Genomic DNA, 12,994 nt, shown 5'->3' with positions numbered 1-12,994 from the left:
CAGCAGCCAGCCAGCCAGCACTGTGTAATGGTGGAGCTATAAATCGTGGCCATCTTAGAATTCTCCATTAGCCTCCGGTCATTCAAGAGAGACAGACCTCTGTGTATTGAGGGACAGAGTTAGGGCCACAGAGACTTTAGGGCCACAGAATCGTTACTCAGGGACACAGAATTGTTACTCAGGGACACAGAATTGTTACTCAGGGACACAGAATCGTTACTCAGGGACACAGAATCGTTACTCAGGGACACAGAATCGTTACTCAGGGACACAGAATCGTTACTCAGGGACACAGAATCGTTACTCAGGGACACAGAATCGTTACTCAGGGACACAGAATCATTACTTAGGGCCACAGCTATCAAAGAATCGAAAATTTAAAGTGACATACAGCATTTTTTTTTTTGGTGGCTGTCGTGCACAGTTGGTGCTGCAGTTTGCCGATTGTGCAAAATAAACTGACTTTCTGCTTCACAACCACTATTGTACGTTCAAAGAGTTAAATCCATTTACACGCCGGCTGGCGGTAATATTTTTTGGGTGATTAGTGCATTCCAGTGACATAAACGTACAGTTTCCAGCCAACGGCAAGCTGCAATTGACCGATTGTGCTAAATAAACTGACTTTCTGCTTCACAACCACTATTGTACGTTCAAAGAGTTAGATCCATTTACACGCCGGGTGGCGGTAATATTTTTTGGGTGATTAGTGCATTCCAGTGACATAAACGTACAGTTTACAGCCAACGGCAAGCTGCAATTGACCGATTGTGTACAATAAACTGACTTTCTGCTTCACAACCACTATTGTACGTTCAAAGAGTTAAATCCATTTACACGCCGGCTGGCGGTAATATTTTTTGGGTGATTAGTGCATTCCAGTGACATAAACGTACAGTTTACAGCCAACGGCAAGCTGCAATTGACCGATTGTGTACAATAAACTGACTTTCTGCTTCACAACCACTATTGTACGTTCAAAGAGTTAAATCCATTTACACGCCGGGTGGCGGTAATATTTTTTGGGTGATTAGTGCATTCCAGTGACATAAACGTACAGTTTCCAGCCAACGGCAAGCTGCAATTGACCGATTGTGCTAAATAAACTGACTTTCTGCTTCACAACCACTATTGTACGTTCAAAGAGTTAGATCCATTTACACGCCGGGTGGCGGTAATATTTTTTGGGTGATTAGTGCATTCCAGTGACATAAACGTACAGTTTCCAGCCAACGGCAAGCTGCAATTGACCGATTGTGCTAAATAAACTGACTTTCTGCTTCACAACCACTATTGTACGTTCAAAGAGTTAAATCCGGTTTTATTTTTGGGGTGCTTATTGAATTAAAGAGTATGTCAGACAACACGCAGAGGAGTGGCAGAGGAGGCAATGTTTCAGGAGCGAGCAGACGTGGCAGCAGAGGAAGGGGTCGAGGCAGCACTAGTCGCAGCCAGAGGCCAGTGCTCCCGGTGTCATCCAGCGGTCGTGTCTCCACCGACAACCCTGACGTCATCGATTGGTTGACTCGGTCGTCTTCCTCTTCCCAGGTCACCTCTGACACCTACAGCCAACGGTTGGTGGGTACGTCAGACACAACCGTTAGTTGGCATGGCCCGGGAGCAAGCCCACTGAAATCACGTGTCCTCGACCTGCCCCTGTCCTTTGGTGTTCCCTCACCAAGCGAAGTATCGCATGCTGTGGGCTCAGCCCCACTGTACAGTGAGGAAGAGCTAACAGAGGGCGGTCAGGAATGGGGGGAGACATCCGCCTCTTCAGCAGCCAGGCGAGGAGAGTGGCTCGGTAGCCGGTCTAGAGACAGGTCTGTCTCCTGACCCACACGCAGCCGAGGGGGCTAGTAGTGACGCGGAGACCCTAATTGATGATGATGACGCTGATCGCACTTGGCAGCCTCGTCGTCATCAGGCTATTGCTTCTGCATCATCAGGAGAAGAGGGTGCCAGCTTGCCAGCGAGCAAAACAGTCGGTGGGTTGCCCAGGAGGCAGCAGGGTCGCAGCAGTGTCAGTGGAGCCAAACGGCCACGGAGTAGAGCACCAGCTCCACTGCAGCCTACCACCACGGCCAGTAGTGGTGCCGGTGTGCACGGAGGAAGTAGCAGTCAGCCAGTGAGGAGTAGCGGGGGCAAAGTTTCCTACTCGGCGGTGTGGCAATTTTTCGTCAAGACGCCCGAGGAAGTAAACGTAGCCGTATGTCGACTATGTGGCCAGAAAGTCAAGCGTGGCCAGGGGGCCAATGTTGGGACTACAGCGTTGCGTCAGCATATGCAGCGTCGCCATTCGGTGGCCTGGGAAAACCGTGATAAAGATACGGCGGTTCTGCCTGCCCCAGCCCCCGCTCCATCACCCGCTCCGTTACTTGCTCCGTCACCCGACGTCAATCGCCCTCTATCAGCCAGTCAAGGCTCCAACACCTCTGCTGAGGGGAGTTGTCGCTCATTGGCATCTTCCGCTCGTTCAGATGCTCCTTCTCCTGCTACTCCTCTTCACGGATTCCGTCAGCAGTCTTTCTTGGAATCCGTTTCCAAGAGACAACAGTTTGCGAGCACGCACCCGACGGTGCAGAAGCTGAACGTCCTCCTGTCCAAGTTGCTGGTGCTGCAGTCCCTCCCTTTCCAAGTGGTGGACTCAGCACCTTTCCGAGAAATGATGGCTTGTGCCGAGCCGCGGTGGAGAGTGCCAAGCCGGCATTTCTTCGCCAAAAAGGCAGTGCCAGCCCTGCATTCACATGTAGAAGAGATGGTGGGCCAGTCTTTGAGCATGTCGGTCTCTGCCAAAGTGCACGGCAGCGCCGACGTGTGGAGCTGTAACTACGGTCAGGGACAATACATGTCATTTACGGCCCACTGGGTGAACGTGGTGCCGGCACAGCCGCACCAGCAACTTGGACAGGTCACGCCGCTTTTGCCTCCACGTTTGCACGTCCTTGGTCCAGCAAAGATGTCCGCCTCTACCACCTCTTCTTCCGCCGTGTCCTCAGCCGCCACCCCCGTGCCAAGTCCCATTACCCGACCGGCATATCACATGTGCAGGGCGCAACGGTGTCACGCTGTGCTGCACCTGGTATGCCTTGGCGAACGTAGTCACACAGGGGAGGAACTTCTGAGTGTAATGAACAGAGAAATCGACAGATGGCTGTCTCCGCGCAAACTGAAAATCGGAACCATGTTGACCGACAACGGAAAGAACATGGTGTCTGCTCTGCGTCAAGGAAGGTTGTGCCATGCGCCATGCATGGCTCACGTGTTCAATCTGGTTGTCAAGCGGTTCCTAAAATCCACCATCCCACTGCAAGACATCCTTAAAATGTCACGTAAACTTTGCATGCATTTCAGCCATTCCTACACCGCAAAGCACACCCTCCTTGAGCTGCAGCGGCAGAACGGAATTCCACAGCATCGCCTGATCTGCGACGTTGCAACAAGGTGGAATTCAACCCTACATATGTTAGACCGCCTTTACGAACAGCGAAAGGCCATCACCGATTTCCTGATGTTACAAGCGGATAAAGGTACTCCCCTGTGTAACTTCGATGTCAGCCATTGGCAGCTCATGCGTGACACCTGCCGCTTGCTCAGGCCCTTTGAGGAGGCCACGCTATTCGTGAGTCGGCAGGACTATGGGATGAACGACGTCATTCCTCTGTTGCACGTCCTGGAACAAATGCTGTTAACAATGGCTGGTCAGGGTGCGGTAGACGTGGCGCACAGATCTCAACGCCACATGACCCCTGTGGGGGCAGGACAGGAAGAAGAGGAGGAGGTAGAGGAGGACATTGGTGCTCAGGAATTATTGAGTGAAATGGGTGGTTTTTCCACTCAGCGGACAGGAGTGGAGGAGCAGGAGCATCTGGTAGAGGAGGAGGAGGAGACAGAGGACCCAGACGCACCGTGGCAGTATGCTGTGGAGATGGAGGCAGGGAGTCCCTCGCATTCCTTGGCACAAATGGCCCATAGCATGCTCGGTTGCTTGCGTAGCGACAGCCAAATAATACCCATCAGACAGAGGGATGACTTTTGGCTGTCCACCTTGTTGGACCCTCGCTACCGTTCAAAAATGGTGGCCTTTTTCACACCTGCTGAGAGGGAGGCCAAAATAAAGTACTATAAAAACCACCTATGTAGTCAGTTGGTCTCTGCCTTTCTGCGCCAACGTCCATCCTCAGACACTGTGGGCCCTGTGCGCTCGCGTTCCGCTGCCATGGCAGCAGGGGAGGGGTGGGGTGGTAGGAGCAGTGGCAGCTCCACCAGCAGCGGCTGCCTCAGTCTGCAGTCGATGATGAGTAGCTTTCTTCACCAGCGCAGTGAGGAAACTACTAACCAGCCGCAGCAGCAGCAGCATCAGGTGGACCTGGAGCAGGACCTCAAACAACAAGCTTGGGCCTACTTGGACAGCACCCTGCCAACCGAGGTAGACAATCCCCTTGACTACTGGGCAACGAAACTTGACCTTTGGCCCCAACTAGCTGAATTTGCCCTTGAAAGGCTGTCATGCCCGGACAGTAGCGTGGCATCGGAGCGCGTGTTTAGTGCGGCAGGAGGTATTGTAACTCCGCGGAGGACACGACTGTCCACCCAAAGTGTGGAGAGACTCACGTTTGTAAAAATGAATCAGGCGTGGATTAGTCTGGATTTCAAACCACCAGTTCCTGACACAACTGACCTAATAACCTAGCCGTTCAGGCCGCTCCCTGAACACCTCGGGAATTGCTTTGTATATCTGTCGTCTTAGAGGCCGCTGTCTGAACAGCTCATGAATTGCTTTCTATATGTGTCGCCTTTGAGGCCGCTGGCTGGACAGCTGATGAATTGATTTGTATATATGTACTTATTGTCCGCTGTCCGGACAGCTCATGAATTACTTTTTGTATATAGCCTTCCAAACCACTCTCAGAATAAGTCATGATATTCATGCTGTGTATAGCCTTATAGGCCAATGGTCAATCAAGTCATGATTGTTATAGTGTGTATAGCCTTATAGGCCGCTGTCTTTACAACTTTATAATTCCATGCAGTATATAGCCCTATCGGCCACTTTCTGGCATCCAGTTGCTGTAGCCCCCATCACCACACTGTGCCACGGGCCCCTGTACCGCCTTCTCATACTGCTGCCAGATCCATCCTCTGCCATGTGTGTCTTTGTCGTCTGCTCACGCTGCTGGGTTCCAGTTTTAAACCTAGGCCTGTGTATGGCTTCCGAATACTGCTGCCTCCACCACCACCCTGCGCCATGTGCCACTTTCAGGTCTCCTTACACTGTTGGTGGGTTCCATTTTGTGATAGGGTGCTGTATGGCCTTCCATTGCTGCTGCCTCCACCGCCACCCTGCGCCATGTGCCTCTGTCGTCTGCTCACGCTGCTGATGGCTTCCGCTTTTTAACCGAGGCCTGTGTTTGGCTTCCGAATACTGCTGCATCCACCGCCACCCTGCACCATGTGCCACTTTCAGGTCTCCTTACACTGTTGGTGGGTTCCATTTTCTGGTTTTGGCCCCGTGACTGCCCAAATGAGTGAAGTGTGCGGTGATTCTAAGATCGACGGCACTCATCTGCATGTCATACTGACTGACAGTATTATTTCTCTTCCCCAGCAGACTCCAAGGGCATTTAAATTAAAGGTACAGTGTTCTGCACTAATATAAAGGCTCTCTGAAGCCTAGAAACACCCTTTTTATAAGTTAAATTCGCAGCGAATATATTCGGCTCAAAGCGAATTTTTTCCGCGAATTCGGCGAATCAGCCGAACCGAATTTTTGAATAATTCGCTCATCTCTAATTATGAATATGAAGATGCTCTGTGTCCTGGGATGTATTTTTGGTTACACGTAAAATCTGTGTACATCATGATACACAGAGATCACACCCATCTTGCTGGTAGTCCATGGAATGCTATACTGTATATACTGGAGCCTGGCCTACCAGGAAACAATTATATTTGGCAGGGGACCAGCCATCTTTACTATTTTTGTCAATGTCCAATTACCTAAAGGTGCCAGCATAACCCTGTTGTAATTAATATGAAGATGTCCCATGATGTACTCAGAGAAAAGGATTTTACAGGTAACCAAAAAAAATGGCTATTTATTTTACTTGTTATGCAGCCAGACTGCATAACTATATTCCAGTCTAAGACTTTGATTGGGGTTTGGGAAAAGGGTACGGTTGTAATGATAGCAAAATTAATAATAAATAAAACAGTGATTGTGACAAATACGGCGCCCAACCCCTGCCCTTTTCACCAACTCATGACAAAGGACCAGCCGATCTCACACCATGCTGTCACGCACGTAACGATGCCACCCTCAGCTGCACCATGCACAGAAATTTCCCAGCACGCGGGACCACAATCTATGTGCCAGCAGCCTGACAGCTTGTCACTGGGTTAGTTAATTACGCAATTAACCCTTCAAACTCCAAACTGCCGCCAGATAACTTTGGGACTATCGACCCTTCACAATATTAGCAAGAACAAATGTGAACAATAAATGTCTGTAACACACACTGTCACCACAGACAGGTAAATTCAGAGGATTATTACATACAGTAGCACTCTTCAAGAGACAGGGATTATTTGTTTGCATTAAAAGTCTTAGAGATAATTTTAAATTTTCATAATAGGGTTTATTAATGAAAAGGTCAAATGGTGCAATTAAAATATTTACAGAAAGGGATGTTACCAAGAAATAAAGAGAACAATAATGCAACAGAGAAATAAAAGAAAGGAGTTCAGAAGGCAGAATACTTGCAAAGTCCTGGTTTTAGCAGAGTCCAATTGTCCAAGCAAAAATGTTGCTGTGGCTCTCAAGTCCATTAAGATGTTCCTTGGTTGATGGTAAAATGAGAGCTTAATCTTAACAAGTCTTGTCAGTCCCTTTTCTGTGATATCAAGGAGGTGTGGACAAAGAACAACTGACCAATCATCCGGTTTAGGTGATGGGTACTAGGAGGTCACCAAGTTTATGACCAAGTCCCAACTACAGTTTCATACGAATATTAACAACTTCCAGTACGTGCTGGTGGTATTCTAGCAACTGGCAGATTAATATTCAGAATTATATTTCGAACCCAGGGATACCAAACACAGCTTACCTTGTCGCCCAGGCAGCAGGAGACTGCTTTCTCCCCTTTCGTATGTGCTAGGGTAGTCATGTATAACCTTGATTTATTCAATATGATATTCCTCATTAAAGTATATACCTAATATTAATGTGTCCTGTTCCTGTTGAATTCTATTAATTGCATGTGGAATTGTTAGGTTGTGGAATAGACATTTTATGGCATGCTCTGGGGCAGCACAGTGGCTAAATGGTTAGCACTTCCACCTGGCAGTACTAGGGTCGTTGGTTCTAATCCCAGCCACGGCACCATTTGCCTGGAGTTTGCATGTTCTCCCTGTGCCTGCGTGGGTTTCCTCCGGGTACTCCGGTTTCCTCCCACACTCCAAAGACATGCTGGTAGGTTAATTGGATCCTGTCTAAATTGTCCCTAGTATGTGTATGAATGTAAGTAGGGATGTTATATTGTACACCCCTTGAGGGTTAGGGACTGATGTGAATGTACAATATATATGTAAAGCGCTGTGTAAATTGATGGCGCTATACAAGTACCTATAATAAATACAATAAATAAATAAATTCCTAGAACCTTAATGGCCTCGCACATCATGTGTGAAGACTTGACTGAGTTATTATTGTTTTACGATAGGGCAGAGGAAAGTGTTTTTCATGGTTCCTGGAAACAGACATCCTGCCAAGAATAATTATCTGTTTACAGCTCTGACCAGGTCTGGACACTGAATCTATTTGTGTTTTAGTTAAGATAAGATGCTCTTTTGAAGTTCTTTAAAAGTTACAGCTACAAATTCCATAGTTTGCAAAGGGGGGGAAGGAGTAGGAACACTGCTCATGAAACCAAAATGCTGAGACCTTTAAGAAGATGGCTCTCACGTACAGCTCCATGTCTTTATTGCGCAGAATTGTTACAGTGATTTCCTATAGGTGCATGCATGGGGTTGTACATAGCGTGGGTGAATGTGTCAATGACTAATCATGCAAGTGCAGTGTAACAGGTCCATGTGCACAAGCTCAAACTCAACTCCTCCCAAGATATCTTGCTCTCTAGCTCCCTTGTCACCTCCTCCCATGCTTGCCTCCAGGACTCCTCCAGAACCTCTTCCATCCTCTGGAACTCCCTCTCCCAGTATGTCTGGTCAGCCCCCACCCTGTCCGCCTTTTGAAAACTCACTTATTCAGGGAAGCCTACCCCCACCTCCACCTAAAAACTGTACTTGAGTCACCTCCATCAGATTATCCCCTGCAGCTATCACCATTTCTACCATCTCCCCCTTCCTTTAGATTGTAAGCTCTGTGAGCAGAGCCCTCCTATTCCTTCTTTATCGAACTGTATTGTAATTGTACTGTCCCCCTTTATATTGTAAACCACTGAGCAAATTGTTGGCGTTATATAAATCCTGTATAATGATAATGGGCTACTCAAATATGGTGTGGACTCATTCATTGTAACTGCATACTGGGTTTTGACTTCCAGGCAGTCTATGCATAGCAGGACTGTGGAGCTTGAACATCTGAAAGTGGCCATCCGCCGCAGTGACCAGTGTGGAACGCAAGATGGCGCCGGACCGGACATGACGTCAGCAAGGAGCGGAGACGTAAATGGGTGGTAACGTGTTTTGAAGCTTCCGCTTCTTCTTCAGACCTGATTGGCCAACAGGAATAGCCATCTTAAATAAATCAAATAGGGCGGGACAAGTGAAGGAATATGATTATAAAGGATGTGGCCATACTTAAAGGGGGACATTGCTCAATAATTAACTAATATATATCGAATAATATGCCATAGATATATGTAAAACTAAAATTACATGAAAATAAAGACAAAACAAGAAAACATCAGGGGCATGTAAATATTCTCTAAACATATGCTAGTCCATATATAAACTCATATAAAAGGACACCTACATACAGATACAATTAAAACCTTTAGGCAAAGTTAAAATGAGAGACGTTAACATTAAATCTGCATAACTTAAGCAAATAAAAACTTAAAAGGATATATCTTTATAAATATTCACACAAACATGTAATCATATGGGCTCTCATTTTTATGATTGGCGCATGTACTGTATGTATATAATATAATTGTCATGTTTACAGCTATTCATTACATTTAAAAGATAAAAGCCTAAAAGATGGGCTAGAACACCCATTTTGGAATACATAGATACAGTACCTCCCTGCACTGTGAATGTTTACATGTTATGTGCAATTAAACCATGGCAACATCTAATGTTTGTGTAGTATTATGTTCAGCAGACTGTGTTCTTCTATTGTTGTGACTTAGATGACGTTCAGAGCACATTTTATGCCCAATTCATGCAAAACTCCACGTAATCCCAAGGGGTTCACATACTTTTTCTTGCAACTGTATATGTGTGTAAAGCGCTGAGCAAAGTGTTGGCGCTATATACCGTATTTTTCGCTCCATAAGACGCACTTTTTTCCCCCCAAAAAAGGGGGGAAAATGTCAGTGCGTCTTATGGAGCGAATATAAAGCGGCCGGTCCGGTATTTCTGCCGCCACCGTGTCAGAATACCGGGCCGGCCGCTCAGCTGTTCTCTCCTGCAGGACCTTACCTGTTCCTCGTTCCAGCGCTGCACAGTCTTCCCGCGCTGGCTTCTGTGACAGCCGGGTGCCCACTGTGCATGTGCTGTGCTTTGTGAATGATCCGGTGTCTTCTGGGACACATAACAGGTCCCAGAAGGCACCGGGCCATTCACAAAGCGCAGCGCTTCTCGCGCATGCACAGTGGGCACCCGGCTGTCACAGAAGCCGGCCCGGGAAGAAGAGGGAAGGACAACTCCGCGGAAGTGGGAGCGGGTACCTGTCAAATTCAGGTACCCGCTCCCCCTCCCTCCTCAAAGGTCAGCAGTCTCTGGTCATTCCCTGCACTGTCTGCAGTCTCTGGTCATCCCTGCACTGTCTGCAGTCTCTGGTCATTCCCTGCACTGTGTCCGCAGTCTCTGGTCATCTCCTGCACTGTGTCCGCAGTCTCTGGTCATCTCCTGTACTGTGTCCGCAGTCTCTGGTCATCTCCTGTACTGTGTCCGCAGTCTCTGGTCATCTCCTGTACTGTGTCCGCAGTCTCTGGTCATCTCCTGTACTGTGTCCGCAGTCTCTGGTCATCTCCTGCACTGTGTCCGCAGTCTCTGGTCATCTCCTGCACTGTGTCCGCAGTCTCTGGTCATCTCCTACACTGTGTCCGCAGTCTCTGGTCATCTCCTGTATTGTGTCCGCAGTCTCTGGTCATCCCCTGTACTGTGTCTGCAGTCTATTGGTTCAGAATATTTTTTTTTCTTGTTTTTCGCCTCTAAAACCTAGGTGCGTCTTATGGTCAGGTGCGTCTCATAGAGCGAAAAATACGGTAAATCCTGTATAATAATAATAATGTGTGTATATACACACATATATAAGAAGTTGTGTTCCCTTATTTTACTTTACTTACCCACCCGGTTGAGGTGAACGTGGGGGAAAATATGGTGTCTCGGATCCTAAAAATGTGTGAATCAGAGGTAAGACAAAGGGCAAACACTGCAAAAAAATTATCTATATTTATCTGAGTAATATTATATCTATATCTATATATATATATATATATATATATATATATATATAGATATATACCGGTATATACATATATATATATTGGACTTTTATATAGAATTTTACTATAACTAACACTTCTCCAGCGCCAATTATTATATTCTTTTTCACAATTTTCTGCACAGCTTCTTCGATTTTTAGATCGAAGGATATCAGTTGGGAGGATGCAGACAGGGCCACCCACAGCTTAAATGTTACCTTCTCTGTTAGGCCAGCTATATAGTTGCGTTTTAAAATAACAAATGCAATTACAGTATTCGTAGGTTATCTGAAAGGTTTAGTGTAGTTTAGCACTTTTTATAATTAAATTGTACATTTTTCTATGGAGGTCTATGTATCAAACCAAAAAGAAGGACAACTGAGGAGGAAAGAGGAACAGAGGGAACTGGTTCCAAAGGAGGGACATTCCCTCCAAACAAGGGACAGTTGGGACCTCTGCGGATCTACCTAGAATAAAAGTCTGACACATTATGATAGGCTTTCTTGATAGCAGACTAAACACAACCTTGTGACTTTTCACCATTTTGGAACAAGCAGGATAATTGTTTTTACCACGTTCTACATAAACCAACTTATCCTATATTTTATACCTGAAGCAGAACATTTTCATAAAGGTTGTTTTTATCTCCTGGTTCCGTAATGAGTATATTAAGGGATTTAAAGATGGGGTGATGACTGTGTACATTAGGGAGAGAATTTTAAGGGCAATAACAGAGTTCCCGGACGATGGAATTAGATATATAGAGATGAGAGACAGGTAAAATATACAGACCACAGTCAGGTGGGAACTGCAGGTTGAAAATGCCTTCTGCCTTCCAGTTTCAGTGGGGATCTTAACTATTACAATAGAAATACAAATGTAACTGATGATAATCAAGACAAATGGTAAAAGGGTCACTGGAGCTGTTAGGACAAGGTCCACAATCTGTAACAAGCGAGTATCAGAGCAGGAAAGACGGAGGATGGGTACATAGTCGCAGAAGAAATGATCGATGATGTTTGGTCCACAGAAATTCAGGTTGGACATGAACAGTGCTATAGTTAAAGTGATAGCAAAACTTAGAACCCAGGACCAAGCGACCAGGTGGTGTTTCAACTTTGTACCCATCACTGGCAGGTAAGACAGTGGATCACAGATAGCTAGGTATCGGTCGTAAGACATGACGGTGAGCAATAGACATTCAGTTCCAGTGGAGGCTCCAAAGAGTTGGAATTGGGTTATGCATTCAAGAAATTGAATTGTACGCCCTTCCTCCAAGATGATGTGCAATAGATTTGGCACAATGTCTGTAGTGAGCATCATATCCGAAAAGGACAGATGACAAAGAAAGAAGTACATCGGTGAGTGTAAGAGTTGGCTGGTGAATATGAGTATAATTATTGTTATGTTCCCTAGCAAAGTCATTACATAGACCAACAAACATAGTACAAACAAAATTATTCTGAACCCACTGAGACTCCCAAAACCAAGGAGAAGGAATTCTGTGACCACAGTCTGGTTCTTCCTACTCATGTCCTTCAAATACAAACAGGCTTGGAGAGAGGAGTACTCTTGATATCGTTGAACTCTTTACACAGAATTATTGCTGAGATTGTGTACGATCGACTCTCTGGTCAACTTCATTTCTCAAAGGTTGAGTGGGTTTACTTGCTCCAACATTCTGAAAGACCACAAAAGCAGTAAGCTTGAACTTAGGTGTCTTTCTGGACTTTGCAACAGTTTCATATTCGTTGCTAAGCAATAAAACCAAAACTATGTACTTAGCCTGTATAATTTTTTGCAAAGATTTTTAATGAACGTGTCCTTTTTTTTAAACTACCATATGCTGTTACAGCTAAATTAATTTTGTATCTAGCATCACTCAGAAAAACAGAACATTTTACAAATGTAAAAATGACTCAAAGAGTAGAACTGACCAACAAATAGATTGGCATTCCACATTCTTATCTGTAAACATTACAAGGAATTGTTTGCTACTTTCAGCCAGAAAGATTTTGTATTGAGAGCCAGTAAAGAAATACTAACAATTTGAAAGATATATTAATTTAAAACCATTTAGAAGAAATCAATAAATGCATAAATTATTTAGCGTTTCCGTTATATAATTATAAGTCAAGCTGGGTGTACGGGATAGTCTTTGAAGGGTTAGTTCACCTTTTCACACAACATGAAAAGGTGAACTAATTCACAGCACCCTCCCCACACCCCTGGTCCCATATGCACATACCTCCTTGAATGAAAATCTTTGAGTGGCCACTCTAGATGATGTTGCGGTCCGGACATTTTAAACTGTGCTCTTC

General features: G+C 45.8%; 1 protein-coding gene across 1 annotated transcript; it reads right to left on the bottom strand.

Annotated features, from left to right (window-relative positions):
• Positions 1 to 11,270: 11,270 nt before the first annotated feature.
• On the bottom strand, positions 11,271 to 12,206 carry LOC149459608 (olfactory receptor 5G3-like). The gene has a single exon (XM_089680920.1). The coding sequence runs from the start codon at positions 12,204 to 12,206 to the stop codon at positions 11,271 to 11,273; it is 936 nt and encodes a 311-aa protein (XP_089537046.1).
• Between the last annotated feature and the right edge of the window lie 788 nt (positions 12,207 to 12,994).

Source organism: Staurois parvus, unplaced genomic scaffold, assembly GCF_062004578.1.
Source record: "Staurois parvus isolate SC_StPar_1 unplaced genomic scaffold, SC_StPar_1.0 ptg000253l, whole genome shotgun sequence".
NCBI classification, from domain to species: domain Eukaryota; kingdom Metazoa; phylum Chordata; class Amphibia; order Anura; family Ranidae; genus Staurois; species Staurois parvus.
This window is presented reverse-complemented; position numbering and strand designations above follow the sequence as displayed.